This window comes from Drosophila navojoa, chromosome 4, assembly GCF_054131105.1.
Source record: "Drosophila navojoa isolate 15081-1374.11 chromosome 4, UAZ_NAV_1.0, whole genome shotgun sequence".
In the NCBI taxonomy this organism is placed as follows: Eukaryota; Metazoa; Arthropoda; class Insecta; order Diptera; family Drosophilidae; genus Drosophila; species Drosophila navojoa.
In genome coordinates, this window is record NC_142892.1 from 10,292,297 (window position 1) to 10,309,988 (window position 17,692).

General features: G+C 40.5%; 1 protein-coding gene across 7 annotated transcripts in view; it reads right to left on the bottom strand.

Annotated features, from left to right (window-relative positions):
- MYPT-75D (Myosin phosphatase targeting subunit 75D) overlaps window positions 1–17,692 on the bottom strand; it is a 45,661-nt gene that overhangs the window by 2,443 nt on the left and 25,526 nt on the right. For all 7 annotated transcript variants that reach the window (XR_016196727.1, XM_089259810.1, XM_089259811.1 and 4 more), the window contains 6 exons: window positions 3,191–3,845; window positions 1,176–1,893; window positions 958–1,083; window positions 814–889; window positions 612–732; window positions 24–541 (listed from right to left, as the gene is read on the bottom strand). Coding sequence is in view for 6 of the 7 variants with exons in the window: in XM_089259810.1 (XP_089115936.1) it covers window positions 24–541; window positions 612–732; window positions 814–889; window positions 958–1,083; window positions 1,176–1,893; window positions 3,191–3,336 (1,705 nt within the window). In the remaining variant the exon portion in view is untranslated. The remainder of the gene's footprint in view (window positions 1–23; window positions 542–611; window positions 733–813; window positions 890–957; window positions 1,084–1,175; window positions 1,894–3,190; window positions 3,846–17,692) is intronic.

Genomic DNA, 17,692 nt, shown 5'->3' on the forward strand with positions numbered 1-17,692 from the left:
TAGCTAATGTTTATATTACTCACCCACTAGCACAGTGACCTGCACGTTGATCTTGCCATTGTTCGCCGCCTTGGATGACTGAATCTGCAACGCCTCAGCACTGGCCGCCGTGCCCTGGTCCGTCAGTATGACCGCTGCGGCGGAGGTGGCACGCTGCAGTTCGCCGCCGCTGGCGCCCGGATCGCCCGCCTTGAGCAGCTGATCGTCGTTCTCGCGTCCGTCGGGTGGACGGCGCGGCAGATAGGAATGTGTCGTTGTGAGCGTTATGTTGTCCACAGCATCCGCGGACTTGGAGTGCGACAGGCTGGCCGTCGAGGGCCGTTTCTCAGCGCTGTTAATGTTATTATTGTTGTTGTTGTTGTTATTGTTATTGGTCGTGTGATAGGCATAGCCATTGGGCAGATCAGCGGCAGCTGTGGCCGCCGTGGAGCCGGAATCGGTCGCCTCCTGTGCCTGCAGACGCAGGCGAGCCTCCTCCACAGCATCCTTTTTGGTTGTAAGCGTTTTGTCGCGCAGGCTGGTGCGACGCACCGATTGGGCTCTAAGCAGAGAGAGAGAAAGGGAGGGAAAAATGAAATATTACATATATTTTAAGATATTATATAGCCTACCTGGTATTGTTGCTCTGCGAGCGCCGAACGCGCCTTCGTTGCGCCTCCGCCAGTCGTTTGCTCTCCTGTTCCGTCTTCAGCTGCTCGATGCGTTCACGTATCTCTGGATCCTCACAGATATCTAAAAGAGTTGTTTGACATAGTAAGTATATATATATATATATATATATAGAGAGAGAGAGAGAGAGATCTCTCAGCTTACCTGAAGGCGTTTCATCGTCTTTGTTGCGCACATTCAAATCAGCACCACATTGCGCCAGCATCTCCAGAACTTCCAGCTGTGAGAATAATAAGAAATAGGTTAAGGTAAGATAAGAACTCCATATTCTATTAACACTCCACTTACATGCCCCCAACATGCTGCTGCATGCACAGGCGTCCACAGATCCTTGTCCATGGCATCCACATTGACGTGCTGCTCAAGCAAGAACTCCACGACGCGCACATAGCCATTAGCAGAAGCTATGTGCAGCTGTGCGAGAGAAAGAGATAGAGAGAGAGAGGGAGGGGGATTGTCAGCAATCTTTTCTTGTGTATTAATCAAGCTCAACTCCTCTCACTCACCGGCGTGGCGCCTTGATAGTCTGGCTCCTCGAGATCCCCACCGGTGCGCGCCAGCTCCATTAGGTCCTTGAGCATGAGTCGCTCCGTGGAGGAGCGCGTCTCGTCGATGAGCTCCTGGGTGACGCCCCGTTGCGCCATTTCGCCCTCGATGAAGTCCAGGGTGTTCTCATCGTCGCACAGATCATACGGCATATTGCCATCCGTGTTGACGGCCAACAGATTGGCATTGTGCCGTATGAGTATGCGCACCAGCTCCAAATGGCCGCAGGTGGCCGCCGCATGCAGCGGCGTCCATTTATCACTGTCCTGCGCATCCACATTGGCGCCATAGTCGAGCAGCAGCCGCAGCATGTCCACGTTGTTGTCGATGCAGCACTGATGCAGCGCCGTCAGGCCATCCTCGTTGGCCGCATCTGGTGTGATGCCGTTCTGCAGCAGTGCCGCCACCTCGGGCATGTCGTTACGCGACGCCGCCTCCAATAGCACCACGCTATTCTCGAACGATATGTGCCGCCTGCCGCTGACCGTGCCCGAGCCATTGGCATGCCGAAAGTGATGTGTGGTATCGCCCGCGCCGCCGTTCAGGACGGTGCCGGTGTTGCTGTTGCTGCCGCCGCTGCCGCCGCTGCCTCCGCTGCCCGTCTGGCCCTTGGCTCGCTGCAGCTTGAGCCACTCCTTCTCCTTCTGCCTGGCCAGCTTCAGCTGCTGTGCGCGCCTCCTGCAAAATGGACGCTGCATTAGTCTGCCAACTATTTTTATGGGCTACGCTTAAGTGGACTTGTAAATGTTTAATTGGTTTCATATTTATTTGCTCTAATGGGATTACAACTACACACATCTCACTCTCTCACTCTAGACCCAATCAAAACTTGGTCTAGAACTTTTCATTTATTACTTGGAAGTTCGCATTGCCTCTCGCCCCGCTCGCAGTCAAAGTTCAAATAGTGCGAGATTTGTCCTAAACAGATTTTAACTACATCGAACGTGCGTGACTTTGCCCGTTGGCCTTGGGCCAACTGGAGAGAGATCATTAAACGTTCTTGATAGCAATTTCGCATTTCGAACTTCACATGCTTCCCACTCGCAAACAGAAAACAGTTTAAGCAGCTGTTTTAAAACGTTCAATTAGCAAACTTAGTTAAACCTCAGTTCAGCCCCTGCTCCATTAGATAACAGCTTCAACTGTTTTTAGTGAACCTTGCTTCTATAGCGATATTATTTAGCCTGTTCTATTTGGGTTCTTTGAAACCCATATACTCCATAAAATGTATAACGCTTCCTCTGCATCTGTTAATCATTTAATTGCTATGTAACTTTTGGGTTCGGTAAATTTCCAAGTAAATTTTTTGGCATTTAATGAATCAGCTCTTCAAGCTTCCCAGCATTTTACTCTATTTAGCTGTGATTTAGCCATGGCCGATTCATTCATTCAACAGCGTAACGAAAGTGAAAACTTCTCATCTCTATTTCTATAAAAAGGTTTGATTATAGAGCTTTTAGCTACTTATAGAGCACAGCCAGAAGCTGATGACTGAATAAACCAGATCGAATGCTGTTGATTTATATATACATATAATTATTAATATTTTATATTATTTTATAATTATTTTAATTAAATTCTATATATTTTTTTATAAATTTTGTTAATTTTTTTAAGGTTTTTTATTTTTTAATTGTTATATTTTAGAACTTGTAATTAAATTTTATATTTTTTTTTTTTAATTTTGTTAATTTTTTTTAAGGATTTTTATTTTTTAATTGTTATATTTTACAAATTTTATGATTTTATATTTATATAATATTTGTTATTTATATATAATTTGTTTTTATACATTTTTCATATTATTATTATTATTTTACATATTTGTTAAATATTAAATATATAATATTTATATTTATTTACAATTTTTTTGCTTTTATTTTTAATGTTCATTTTATTTTAATTTCAATTTAAGGTATTCTGTGTTTTTCATTTAATTTAATCAGAGTTCATATTGCTGCATTTATGTACTTACAGTCTGGCCAGTTGGAGTCTCTCGTGCGTGGGCAGACTCTCCACCGTCTGCATCTCGGCCACCAGGTCGGCGTGCTCCATCTTGAGCTGCTTTGTGTAGTTGGCATCCTCCTGGCTTTTGCGCTGTACCAAAATGCCTTTGATCATCTTGACGTGGCCTGCTGAAGCAGAGCTGCTGTTGATATGTTGTAGAATATAGCAGTAGTGTTAGTTAGTTATTCACACACTTGGCAACACTGGCCAAGCGTTGTTGTTGTTGCTGCTCTTGCTATTGTGCTTGTTGTTGTTGTTGTTGTTGTTCGTCTTCTGCGTCGTCTGCATGTAAATTGTAATTTGCATTTTTGAGTTTAATTCTCGTTTGTTGAGTGTCGCATGTGGTTAGATATTTGGTTTGTTATCATTGAAGCAGCTGTTGCTGCTGCCACTGATGCTGCTGCTGCTGCTGCATCTATTATTATTAATAACAATATTATTGTTATTATTCTGATGATTGCAGTTGTCGATGTTGCTGCAACGCCGAGGCAGCCGAGGCAGCGCTCATGGCAGCAGCGCGTCCACAACTGTTGGCACCTTGCAATTTCACTTCTCAGCACCCTTTCCGTTCGGCCTTTGCCCCCGCACTTCTACAAACTTTTCAAAGTTTTACAGCTGCCTGCCTGCAAGAGAAGAGCAGAAAGAGAAAGAGAGAGTTAGAGAAAGAAACCAGGTTAAGCCACAAATCATAAAAAGTAAGTCACGCAATTGATTACTCCCACAGGAGGCCTAAAAATAAGTTCTCTCTAGCATATTTCCCAATTGGGCCCATTGCCCACAGGAGCCAATTGTTTGTTAGACTCTCAGCACAACGAAGGTAAGTAAACAGGTTATAATAAGTCTGCATATATCTATATGCGTGTATATGTATTCCCATTCACAGCGAGAAACTTTTATAAAATTGGTCTCTTCTTCTCTCTGTTTGGTTCCTCCCATTTCTCTCTCTAATAATTTCTAATTAGCTTCTAATATCATAATCATCATTATAATCAACATAGAATATTACTAAAATAATTTGTATAAGTATTAAAATATGTACATATTTATTATACTTTTAATTATAGTTATCGCTAAATGCAATTTCAATACTAATATTAATAATCTTAATGTTTATAATATTCTTTTAGAAAAAGAAAAATCCAGATGGGAAGCCCGGGACGTCTAAGCAGCAGCAGGTCAGCAGCACGACTGAAAGTTCTCCTGCTGCTAGCTCGACCTTATATAGGGGTCAAAAGTCCCACTCAAAATACAGACAAATTCAAGAGAGGAATTAGTGGAATTTGAGGCGCGATCAGCAATTGTAGAGCGTATTTCTTCATTCTTGGGAGTACTAATGGAATGGAACAAGACTAGGGCTAATGGAAATGGACGGGAATGACGGCGTATGAAATTAATAATAATTATAGTGTTCATAATAATGAAGATAATAAAACACAAATAATAATAATAATAATATTAATAATAGCTGATAGTAATAATAATAATAATAATAATTAATTATAATAATGATAATAGTAATAATAATTAATTATAAAAATAATAATTAATAATAATAATAATGATAATAATTAATTATAATAATAATGATAATAATATATATTTATTATGATAATAATGATTATAAAATGATGTTATCCTAATACTGTTGATATTCATTATTATGAGTACGAAAATAATGATGCAAATAAATACAACAAAATTATAAATGATAATGATAATGGTATTGATGATGGCCAATGATGAATAAAAATCATATAAATAGTAAAGAACTAATAAACAACAAATGAATAAGAAGGCAATCACGATAATAACTATGCTTATAGTTATATTAAGGTCAGTTCCTCTAAAGGACACGCTCTATATGTCCTATGCACTATAACACTTTAATTGCATTTGCTTCATGTAGTTCTATTTTCAAATACTTGAAGTTGGTAGCTCGGGTTAACTGGCTAAAATGCGTAAGGCCAAAATCCAATTGCATGATAAAGTTTCGTTGGTCAGAAGAGTAAGCAAGATAAATTGATGCTGGCAGCAGTGCAGACACAGCAGAGTGACCAAAAGGGGTTGAGGAGGGGGAGCCAGAGAGTGGAAATGAGAGCCAGAGAAGTAGCCGAAGCAACAGTCGAGGCAATTGTGCTAATGGAAAAGCTATCAACTCTCGCACAAACTGACAAACTAGACACATTTCGCTTTATATTTGTGTTTTTATTTTGTTTTTGCCTTTTGCCTGGATGCGCTGAAGTGTATGAATAATGTCAGTGTGTTAGTCCTGCGAGTGCCTCGCCTCCATGTCCTTGCCAGCTGAAGTGGTTCAATAGCCAACAAAACGAAGTTTTGGCAACAGCAACAGGAGCAGCAGGAGCAGCAGGAGCAGGAGCAGCCGGAGGCGCTGAGGCATGTCGAGTTCATTTGAGTTGAAGATGAGCTCTGATGCAACGTTAGCAACGTTGACGCGTTGCCACGCGTCGCGACGCGTCGCCTCATGTTGCACGTGCTGTTGCAAAGAGCATTTTTAAATGAACACAGCTGCTGCAAAGCCCTTTTAAATAACTTCCAATGCTGCACACTGAGTCACTCATTTGCTATGCCCTCTCATTGGGGATACCTGCAGGGCCTTAAATAAACTGTCAAGAGTATGTGTGCCTCTCTCTCTCTCTCTCTCTCTCTGGTAGGGATTAGTTCTAAGCATAGCTGCTTCCTACACTACATAAACTTCACAAATGTAAATAAAATTTATATTCAGTTGTCCTAGCAAATATTTTTCTGCTCATAAAAGTTTTCATAAGAAAAAAAGTTGATAAACATTCTTGATACATTTTTTATGTACGGCATTTGAATAAAATACTAGTATAGGGTTTTAACTCTAAGCTACTCACAAAACTTGCATAAACTTTTTCATAAATAACGCTCTTCTATGTGCTTCTCAGCTTTAATTTATCTAATGGAATGCTGAAGTTTCTCAAATATATTTAAAGCTTAACGCTCTTCTATGCGATTCTCATGAATTCAGTCAGGTCTCTCTCATTTTAAGCATTGTTCAATAGCTTGTAATTGAATATTTTTTTCTTGCTGCTCAGCATTTGTCGCTTGAATTTCATTGAACTTCCTTCTATGCCCTTCTATTTGATTTTCATGGTATTCAAGTAGGCTTCACAGGAGTCTCTTTGTGCTGTTTTGGAATGTTCAATAAGTGTAATCGCTGGCTGACTAACTGCGTTTCCCCATTCAACGAAACTGCCCTTCTATGCGCTTCTCAAACATATCGAATTACAGTCTTGTTCTCTTCCTCTTTAGGAATGTGACTAAAAAAAGTTTTTATTGTTTAGCTGCTGCAGTAGTACGTGTGTCATTAGAATTAAATTATATTGCGCTTCTATGCGATTCTCATTACAGCTCACAGCTTCCATCGCATGCTAAATGAGTGTGTTGATTTTTCTTTTCTCCTTTTTTTTCGCAGCTGAACAACTACCGTTTGCCCGTTTGATTGATATCTAGAGCTCAACTCATTAAAAGTCAGCTATATCTCTGGGGACTCGTTTGAGTCTCGTTTGTGTATGCCGCATGTGGCAGACTCCCTTGGCGCGTGCATTGCCGCATTGTGTGGACTGTTGCCAGCACGTTGAAGTTAGCCCGTTAAACGCAAAACAAACTCGAAATTGGCACAAAAAACACCTGTGACCCTTTTTCTTCTGTTGCCATTTTGCTTGTGTGTGTGTGCCGCAGGAGACGTGCAGAAAGGGGAGGGGCGAAACGTGGCGGACAATCAGCACTCGAATTTAATTTGCATGGCCAGCCATCAGCCAGAGCTACAGCTACTGCTAGTCCCCCTGTGGCAGCTCCCTTTGCGAGCTCCAACTCAGCTTGACTCACGTGCGCTCGCTTTTATTTGATTTTGATTTCATTTTTTGGGGCACACAGCAGGCAGCAACACCAACAACAGCGACCTGAGTAACAAACAACAACAATGAACTATAATTTACGTTGCCCTGCATTGCTGTGGCACAGTTTTTGGACTCCTCGCTGCCACAGAGAGCCCTGAGCCAGCTGCTCCTCCTTCTCCTCCTCCTGCTGCTGCTTATGCTTCTGCTTTTACTTCTGCCTCTGCCTCTGCCTCGGCTTTTAAGGAAGGCAACAGTAACAATAGACCTACGCTTGGCCTCGCCAACGTCGTCGCCTCTTGGGCCAACGCTTAAAACTAACATCCTTAGCCCCACTTGCCGCCTCCTGCTCGCTTGCCAAACACATCAGCTTCGTGCTTCCTCCTGCTCTCATTTGCATTCTCATTGCGCTTCTCATCCTTATGCTAGACGGGTGCTAATGCACTCAATGCAAGCACATAATTCGCTGTCCTCGAGAGGCGGAGAGGCTGAGTGGCATGCAACACTTGTAAGCCACCAAGAGCTGGCCAAAGCCAAGCCACCGACAACCCATCCGCCGTTACACTGACTAAGCAAGCTTCTGATATTAAGTTATAATGAAAATGAACTGTAAAATGGGAGAATGCAAAAATTACGAATAAAATTATTACGTGAGTTTAAGCAGATCTACAGCTAGATACAGCGCAAGATTTGCTATTGAAGAGCTATATACTTGATAAGGAGGAAAGCTAAGACAAAAGGCAAATTGAGCGTGTGATACGAGGAAGGGGAGGTGTAAGAATAAGATGCGAGTATACATTAGTTTGAGGAGTTCGATATGAAGTGGATGTAGGTAAAAGAGACATAGAGAAATGGAAGGAAATATATTTAGTTATTTCTAATGGCATCTATATCTGGTATCATCATTTCATATACTCTAGTAAAAATATATAGCCAGCTTTATTCAATAATTTATTTGAATACATGTATTTCACGTGATATTGTTTCCTTTCGTTTTCAATTCCACTGTGCCTCAGCTGTAAGGGCACTCATTAGAGGGTTTTTCGCTGGAGATCTGATCTAAAGCTGCGACAGCGAAGCCGGAGGATATTTTGTATGTTTTTTTGTTTCACCGTTAGTTGTGGCCTGTGCCCACTTGCCATTGTTTTTGTTGTAGCTGTGGCTGTTGCTGATGTTGGACTCATGTTGCACATTGCGCCTGTCGAGAGGCATTCAGCTCAGTGCGTCCCGTCCGTCCGTTCGTCCGTTCGTCCGTCCATGCCCTAGAGCAGGTCATCCTGAGCGCCGTCATCGTCACTTGCCTTGATGTTGAGGCCACTTAGTTTGAATTAAGCTTGAAGACTTTTTCTGACATTTCTTCTTCCGCTTCCACTTCCACTTTCGCTTTCGGCTTCGCTTTAGGCTTCGCTTTTTTATGTTTTATCTGAATGTCTTCATTTCATAAGTTATTTGCTTATGGCTTACGTTATTTGGCTGTTGCATAAATCTACAGCTCAGGCAGCAGCAATATTAATAACTTAAGAAGCCAACGCACGCACAGGCATGTCACACACACACACACACACACATACACAGTCGGCTTTTGGGTGGGGGGTGGTCGAGCACATAACAAGGAAGCTGCCTGTTGGCTGACCAAACTGGAAACACGCATACGCCCTGATGTACGAGAATGACTTGCCTTGAATATTTTCGGCATTCGATAGTTGCTGCAGCTGCCGGCTGTTGTTGCTTGCCACAATTTGTGGCAGGAGTATGTGCGCCCCCCTTTTGTATTGATAGACAACAAACATGCAGCAAGCTGCACACATAAATGGAAATTGTATCACAATATCCTTGCTGGACCCCCCGCACCCCCGGCTTCTACTTTCAATCGACCTTCGTCCAGCTGCCACACGAGTGGACGAGATGCCAAGGCTTATCGAGATGTCTGTAATTACGAGTTATAAGTTATTGCCATAGCATATTAAATGCAATAAATGCCTGTCATAACAGATTTAAAGCATGCTCCTTAGTTCATAGAAATAGATTTGTTTATAGAAGAGATAAAATAGATTGCAGAGCCCCTTGGGAGCAAAGCAGTGAATACAGCCATAGATAATTTTCACTCAATTTATATTTATGTTTATTGCTGAATAAACAATTTTATTTAGCTATTTCACACTGAGTGGGCAATGCAAATTATTATTAACAATTCTAGTCTTTTTTTAGCTTTAAACTATTTATAAAGGCATTTGGCTAAATCGAGAGCTGCTGCTACGAGCAATGAATTAATTAACATGTTTTTATATGCTAATCGCTTACATGTTAACGAGCCGATTGTACATACCCCTTTTTAAGATACCCTATCATTAAGAGATTAATCACACTTTCTTGCCTTTTACATGGCGGCAACTCTTCCTTCCACTCTCTGTCTCTCTCTCTCTCTCTCTCTCTTCCTCGAATAGGCAAGCATTTGCCTTGCCTTTTGCTTATGGCACTTCACACTCTCGCTCTATTCTGCCTACTCACACTCATGGCGTCGCTTTTGCTTGCCTTTTACATATATACGACTCACTTGCTATCTCCCTCTCACACCCCATACTCATATTGAGCAGCAACAACAACAATGACTCAAAAATTTGCCATCGCTAGCGTTGCTGATTTCGGCTCGCTGCTCTCCCACTCCCTCACCCCCTCCCTCTCCGGTTCATTGCGGACACAGATAATGTATTTACGTTGCCGATGTGTTCATTTATGCCCATGCCCATCCCTTAAAGTCAACTGTTCCACAACTGTTGGCATACAATTTAGCAGCCGGTTGGGTCATCTTCCTTTCAAAATTGAGTAAAGCGTGTTAGGATCGCAACAGCGTTGCCTGATGGCAGACAGACACACGCACACACACCCACCACACATACAACCACAATTACGCCCACACACACAGCGTGTGCTGTCATTGTTATTGCTGTTGCTGTTGTTGTTGTTGTTGTTATCGCTGTCTTCCTTTTGGTGCTGTCATTGTCATTTGCTTTAAGCTGTGTCCATCATTTAACTTGCTGTTGTTGTTTTCATATGCTTAACGAATGTTTTTTTTAAAGCCATGAGTTAATTTCTGTGAGCTTAAAACCGCGCCTGCTCTACTTCTCTCTCTCTTTCCCTATTTTCGCTCGCTCACACTAATTTGCGCCTTTTCGCTGTGCTGGCCAAACACCTGCAGCGCCATCTAGCGTTCAATTGTTTGCGTATCGGTTTAATTATTGCCTTGCGCCCCTTTTTTCTCTCCTTTGCCGTTCGCTACTTGCTCATTTATTTATATTCACGCCCACGGCTCATTTTCATTTGACCCACTGACAAGTGGCAACACCTACTGCTTGGCCATGGCTATGGCTATGGCTATATGTCTACCTGCCCCCCACCTTCGCTCCCCTGTGGTTTCATTCGTCCAGCTGGCTCGTGTCTTTTGTATTTTAAATTGCTGTTCCTGTTCTCATTTTTGTCGCGCTGCTCTTTATTATTGTTTTTGTTGTTTTTGCTGCTGTTGTTGCTAGTGTGCGTGGCTGCATTTATTTATGTGAGCGCAAAGAGGAAAATTGTGTCGTCGCTTTTCGCAGGTGAAATATTTTTAATTAAAAAAAAATCTTTTATTTAAGCGTCTGTCAGACAACGCCAAATGCATTATATTCTCTCACTCAGTCTATATCTATCTCTCTCTCTCTCTATTCTTCTCTCTCTCTCTGCTGTTGTCATTCAGATTTGGCTTTGGATTATGTGGCATTAACTATTTCTGAGGCAGCACAAACAATTACACTTTGTGTGCCAAAGGCAATTTGTTGAAATATTTCCACAAGTTATATATGTACTATATATGCTATAGTTTTTTTTTTCTTACTTTACATACATCAAAAACTTATTTTTATTTAGTTTGTTTGGAATTTGTTTCAGTTGACAGACGAATTTTCATTTAATTTTCTTTTAGTTTAAGTTATTTGTCTCGCATTTGCCGTCAGTAATTTATTGTTTGTTTTTCTTTTTTTCGTTCTTTTTCTTTTTTTCGTTTTATTTTTATAGAGCTATTAATATATTACTTTGGTGCTTTTCGCTTAGGTCAGGTAGTTGAGCAATGAATTGTTTCGTATTCGAACATTTTAAAATAAATTAAGCAAGCGAATATCTTTGGCTATATGCTATATAATCTATCGGATTATAAAGATATTTGAAAATTTAAATAAAAATCCTAAAAATAAATAAAAGAAAATTGCTTTGCCAATAAAAATTTAAGTGTTTCATATACAGGCATTTATTGAGCTATGCGACTTATATATTTTCATTACTTAAATGTATCGGATATTTAAGCGCTGTTTACTTCCTCCTTTACTATATATTCTCTACATTTATTTCCTTTTCTCATCTATTCTAAATACTCAACTCTACCTTAAGCTAACTTCGCATCACCCACTTCAGCTCACTTCAATCACTTTTCATTTTGCTCAATTTCCGTCGCTTTGCCAGCTCCATTATATTCGTAATGCCCAATTTAATTTTCAATTTTTGCCATGTAAAATTTCATTGCATTATATTTAATGCTAGATTCATATATATATGTATATACATATGCCAGATAAAATATATGTGTGTTAGCCAAGTTTCCATCTGCTCAGCTGCATTTACAATAAGCCAAAGAACTTATTGCTTCCCACTCGAGTATTTTCAGCTTTATGCTATATTCTTCCTCTTTCGCTTCTTCCGTTTTTATCATGCCAGCTAATGCTGTTTGCTTGTTGGGGAATCCCCATCAAATTGTGTGTGTTTTTTGTTGTTGTTGCCCGCATGTGATATTCGAGTGAAAATGTTTTCGCTTATATTTTGTTATTGTTGCACTGTACGCCAAAAATATTTCTGTGGCCCACCTGAAAACCCTGCCCCATGTTGCCCATATATCTGCGCTCCACTTTTTAACAAGGTTAGCGAGACGCACACACACACACACACACATACACACATGCTTTGGGGAGCCAAATTTATGTTAGAAAATTTTGCTGTTGCTGCTGATTTTTTTTCCTTTTTCGTTTTTGGTCATTTGCAATATGCGCGCCATTTAATGGAGCTCTACGTAGCCGTAGACCCCAGAGTGCCGCCCCCTAACTATAGCACCCCACCACTGCATTTACTTATTCTGGGGTTATTTGCGAAATGGTGTCAAACGGATATGCATGTTGATTTAATTTGCACCTTCGCTTAAACGCTCGGACGGACGGACGGACGGACGGACGGACGGACCCAGCAGTAGCCGTAGCCGTAGCCATAGCAGAGGCAGAGGCAAAGCAAAAGCAAATTATTTCTAGCGAGTAAATTAGACTGCTCTAGATTGGCTCGATCCGTAAAGCCCGAGCCACAAACAGCAGTGCGCTATATATCAAATATGCATGTCCTGTGCGAAAATCAACGCCAGCTAATTGCGCGATTTTTATCACCCAACAAACGAGGTCGTGTGCGCCTGGCCCCAAAATGAAATCAGCGAGAATCTGAAATTGGGGGCATGCTATACCCAGGAGATATCCTGCAATCATGACTTTGATTTATTAAGCATTTTCCACAAGCCAAATGAGCTATATATTGTATACACCATGTGCTACCTAAAAGGAAACGAAAAACTATAGCTGTATGTATGTATGCACCTAATAAATACCCTGTAATGCTGGTATTGAGAGGCCGATGAAAGTTGAGAGTATATACATGCATACATGTTCACAGAAATATGTGTATATAAATATTTTATAAATATTAATATACTATAAAAAATATATATATATTTTTTACACATACCCTGTAATGTTATTATAATAGCTAAGACAGTTCTATGTCATTTCGAAATTTGTGCAGATTTTTTAGTTATATATCTCTGTATATAAATTTAAATAAATAATACAAATTATATCAATATATACATCAAAATTACCCGAAAAATACCCTATAATTACGATATATACAAAGCACTTTGTCATTGTTAAGCACCTTTGCCCTATTAATGACAATAATTATTAAGGCCTATATGAAATGATTTATAGTCATGCTACATGCACATACCCTGTAATTATGATATATAGATTGCACTCTATCAAACCTGTTGTGAGCTATATATATTTACATTTACCATTGCCATAATAAACATTCATTTCTGTTAATCGATTTGCTGCCCATACTTTTCCCATTACAGGGTATACAATGGCATCATTTTTTGTTCTTTACTTCTTCCTTATTTGCTTGGTCTTTCGTTCTTTGGTGCCGGCGCTGATTAATTAATTTGCTTTTGTGCAAAGCGAACGATTTATCTCGCCGCGTATACGTAATATATGTGCCACGCGGCGTATGAGTAATGAGCCCAACTAAATTTAAGCACCTCGCTTTGGCCCTGTCATTGGCACTGGGCTTGCCAAGGAAGTTTATTATTATTAAATACGGTGCTCCTCCTTGGTAACTCCTGCAGCAGGACACGGCACGTGTCCGAATGCCGCTATTTATTTATTTAGTGGCTTAATAATTGAGCACGTGATCTTATAAATGTTATGGCCTCGCATAATCCGGCACTCTTCATATATATATATATACGCTTATTTCATTGTCTTTCCCGCTCTCCCGCTCTCTCTCTCTATTGCTCTCCTTTGCTGGCCTGCCTCCGTCACTTTCTCATTTCCGGTAACCGTTTGAGCACGTAATTGGCTTTTGGGAGTACACAGAACGGACAAATTTGTATTAAATGTAGGTACTGAGCGAGCGAGTCAGCTCCTGTGTCTGTGTGTGTGAGTTCCGTACACAAAAAAAGGGGTTTACGGGCAGCTTATGTGCGCTTAATACGTACAGCAGACCCAGAATGCCACCGACCAAGGGCCCAATTGCGAGGCGACAAGGCTTGAAACACAACGGCACGTAGCGCCCAGACTGAATGCTATAAATGGCAGGCATTCGACTCGCATAGCTGTGGGCAAGGGCAGCTCCCCACTCTAACCACCCCGCACACGCCCCAATTGGCATAGACCAACTCCGGGGGCGTTCAACTCCACTTGCCTGCCCATAATTGGATACTGTGTTAATATTTTTAGTAATAATCGAAAGCAAACAGAAACAGAAGTTGAAAAAGCTCAACTTATGTTGGGGAATTTCATTTTAAAGGAAATTTATTTAATTGCTCTGTTTTAAGGGAAAGCTCATTATGATAACGGAAATTGCAAAAAAAAAGGAGATATACATATTTTTAGCAGAGATGTAAAAGATATTGCCATTGGCCCTAAACTCATTTGAAGGGCGAGACTTTTATATAGCAGAGACAGGGTAAACAAAGCAGGGATTTAGAACCCAATTTTGGTATTTTCATAACACGTTTTTTTACAGATAAGTAAAGAGATATGATTACAGACTTAAGAGCATGTTTTTGCTAATCAACTTTATGTACTTAAAAAAATTAAACCTCCATTTTAGGGAAACACCCTTTGGCCTCTTCTCTTTTGACTTTCGATGTAAGAGCCAATTCCAAGAGTTTTTAGCTAATGTCTCCTGAGTTCTGGGAATATTTTTTGACAAATTAAAGAGGCAAGCATTTATTTAAGTACGTATGACACGTCACTCTCATTTTTTAATGCAGCCTCGCACAAAGTGTCAAAAATTTCGTTTATTGACATTGTGTGACGTGACTGGAAGAAAGTTAAGTGAAGTTCAGTGGCACTTGGGGCGTGTCATTAGGGTATGTGAGTTCGCTTAGCACTCTGCCTTCACTCTTCAGAGTCATCGCACCATATATTTCCCATATCTGAACCCAAAAACCTACCATAAAACTATTCCATTATTATTTCTATATTTGCTACGCCTGCAATTAGGTATCTGTGTGGGGTTTACCCCGTGCTTATGTAATAAACAATATTTATATCTGTTATCATCAATAACTATTTGCATATAACTGCGGTATATAACGTGCTTATCTCTCGCTTTATTTATGCATGGCTATGTGCGATTGTATTTGCCACAAAATGTGCTGAGTCCAATATCTTGGTTGAGTGCTCCGGATTTGCTGTATTTTTAAAGTGGATTCCTTTGAATCGTTTATTCGCTTACCTTCTATTTTCGCTTAACGAGCTCTTTTTTGGCCACATAAAAAATGGCCATCAACCAGGCAACAACAAAAACGACTTGGCCGGCAACAAAAACTTGGCGTTGCAGCACATGTGCTCCACCCAAACCTGGGCTCTCGCCCAACCTAGACCTGCACCCTGGCCGACAGCCGCTGCTCGACATTCCACTTCGGTCGTTGCTACGAAATGTCCTTTAATTTATTATGCATAAAAATCTAACTGCAGAGGAGTACGGCTTGATTGGCTTTTGTTATCTATCAGTGTTATCGATTAGTCGATAATATGCAAATATGATGCGGCTGTTATGGAAAATGACAAATCTATTGCTTTTGTAGTTTCCTAAGGGTATAAAGTTGTTGCATAGAAAATATATCGATTAATCGATAGCGAAATGGTTAATACGATAAAACTTTCTAATTTTCCACCCAATTTACGATTTATTATTGGTTTATAAAGCACATTTATAGTTTATTAAGGTAATTATAATATTAAAAGTAATTGTATAGGGTATCTCGTAGTCTATATTCTTTGCTATTACATTTTTTACTTGGTTTTTCGATTTATTTCCCTTCCTGCTTCTTTTTTTTTCGGCAATTTCTTGTTATCAAACCTGTGCTTCTATTTCCTATACCCCGGCTTCTTCTTCTTCTTCCTCTTCTTCCTTTGTCACCTTCCTACTCTTTCCACTCATTTTGCTGTTATTCATGTTGTCAACATTTCTGCTTTGAACTCTTAAATATACTTAGATACACGAGCCTACACACACAAGAGCTGATGGGCATTAGTAAGCATGTGTGTGTGTGTGTGCGTGTGTGTGTGTGTGTGTGAGTGTGTGAGTGTGTGTGTGCGTTTGTTTGTGTGTGTTTCTCGCACTTCGACGATTTTTCAGTTCCAGTGTGAGTTCCGTTAGCGCCTCCGTTCGTACAATGCACTAAAATAACTGTAAATAACAATTTGCAAGTGGGTGCAAAAGAGGAAACACATGCTCAATTGTTGAGGCGTGCCAGACGGAGACAAACAGAGCCTAAGCCAGCGGCAGCGGCAGCGCATATATGTGTGAATGGGAGAGAGAGAGTGAGTGAGAGCGAGAGCGGATGAGTCTATAAAACTGCAAGGATGCAGCAATAAAATGTTGGCGATGAAACGGAGAAAGAAAAAAAAAAACATATAACAGTGAAACGATGGCGGCGATTTAAGCGTTGACGCTGACGACAACCGCAGGCAACCAGCAGCAGGCAGCGGGTGCTTTAGTGGGCGGCAGGCGTGGCTGCAGGAGCGGGGGCTAGGTGGATCAATCTGCTGGCCATATGTGCAGCCCGCTTGAACGGCGCCTTGGCCAAAAGCGGGTCGTTACGTTGACAACACCCAACAATTGTGGTGCAGTGTGACCCACATTTGAGGCGTGTCGTGTGGCCCTTAGAGCCATGCCCCCTGGCACCACCGCCTCCCAGCAATCCAATAGCCTACCGATGGCATGTCTTCAGCCTTTATATTGAAATTGAAAAAATTTGTTTTCTCACTCTGCTCTGTTTTCAATAAGCCGGCAAAAACAAAGAGAAGACAGAGAGAGAGGGAGAGAGAGAGGGAGAGGGGGACACAACTCCAAAAGCGGCTCGCTTCGCCCACAATTCGAGTGCAAAGCGTTTGAGTGAGATTATGAAACTCAAATAAATTTAGTGGAACTAAGTTTTGCAAATAAAAAAACGCAAAACTTTCATTCATAAGCCCTAAGGCAATTTTCTGTGTCGAACATAAATTTGGGCACTTTTTGGGGGAAACTGGCCAAACTTTATGTAAATTAAGCAGCTTTTGTTGAAATGAGAGCGGAATGCTGAAGTGCATAATGAAATGTGTAAATAGACTTTTGGGTACTACATATTCTTGATTAGCAAGGTCATTGGAGTCGATCTTGTTTTCTCTTTAAGCCTTAAATATATTGCTGTAATGCTCTTCAGATCTATAAAATGTTATTATAGTGTAGCTCTTATAGAGCCCATTTAATTTTTAATAACTTCTAATTATACCTATATACATGTATATTTAAGTAATAATCATAATCTTAATTCATGTCGCACTTGGGCCTACTAAGAGCTTTGAAGCTTAATTGAATTTACGCTTTCATTTCAAATTCTTGGAATCCTAAAGCCGCTTACGAAATCATATGGAAAATATGTTCATATTTATTTATTGATTTACAAAATATGTAACACGCAAAAGTGTCATCGAAATGACGTATCAATAATGCTTTAAAATAAATTATTTATAAATGCCAATCGAAAAATCGAATAAATAAATAAGAGAACAATAAATACAAGCTAATTGTTGTGTAAAGGTAGTAAAAATATGGATATTCACGATAGACGGGTAGAAGCGACTGCATAATGCACGCTCTGCAGAGGACCAATGGGAAATAGAGTTATATATCGATAACTATCGATACTTAAGTATAATGCCAAAGTATAATGAGTGTAATCTATCAGAGTCTTAGCTTAA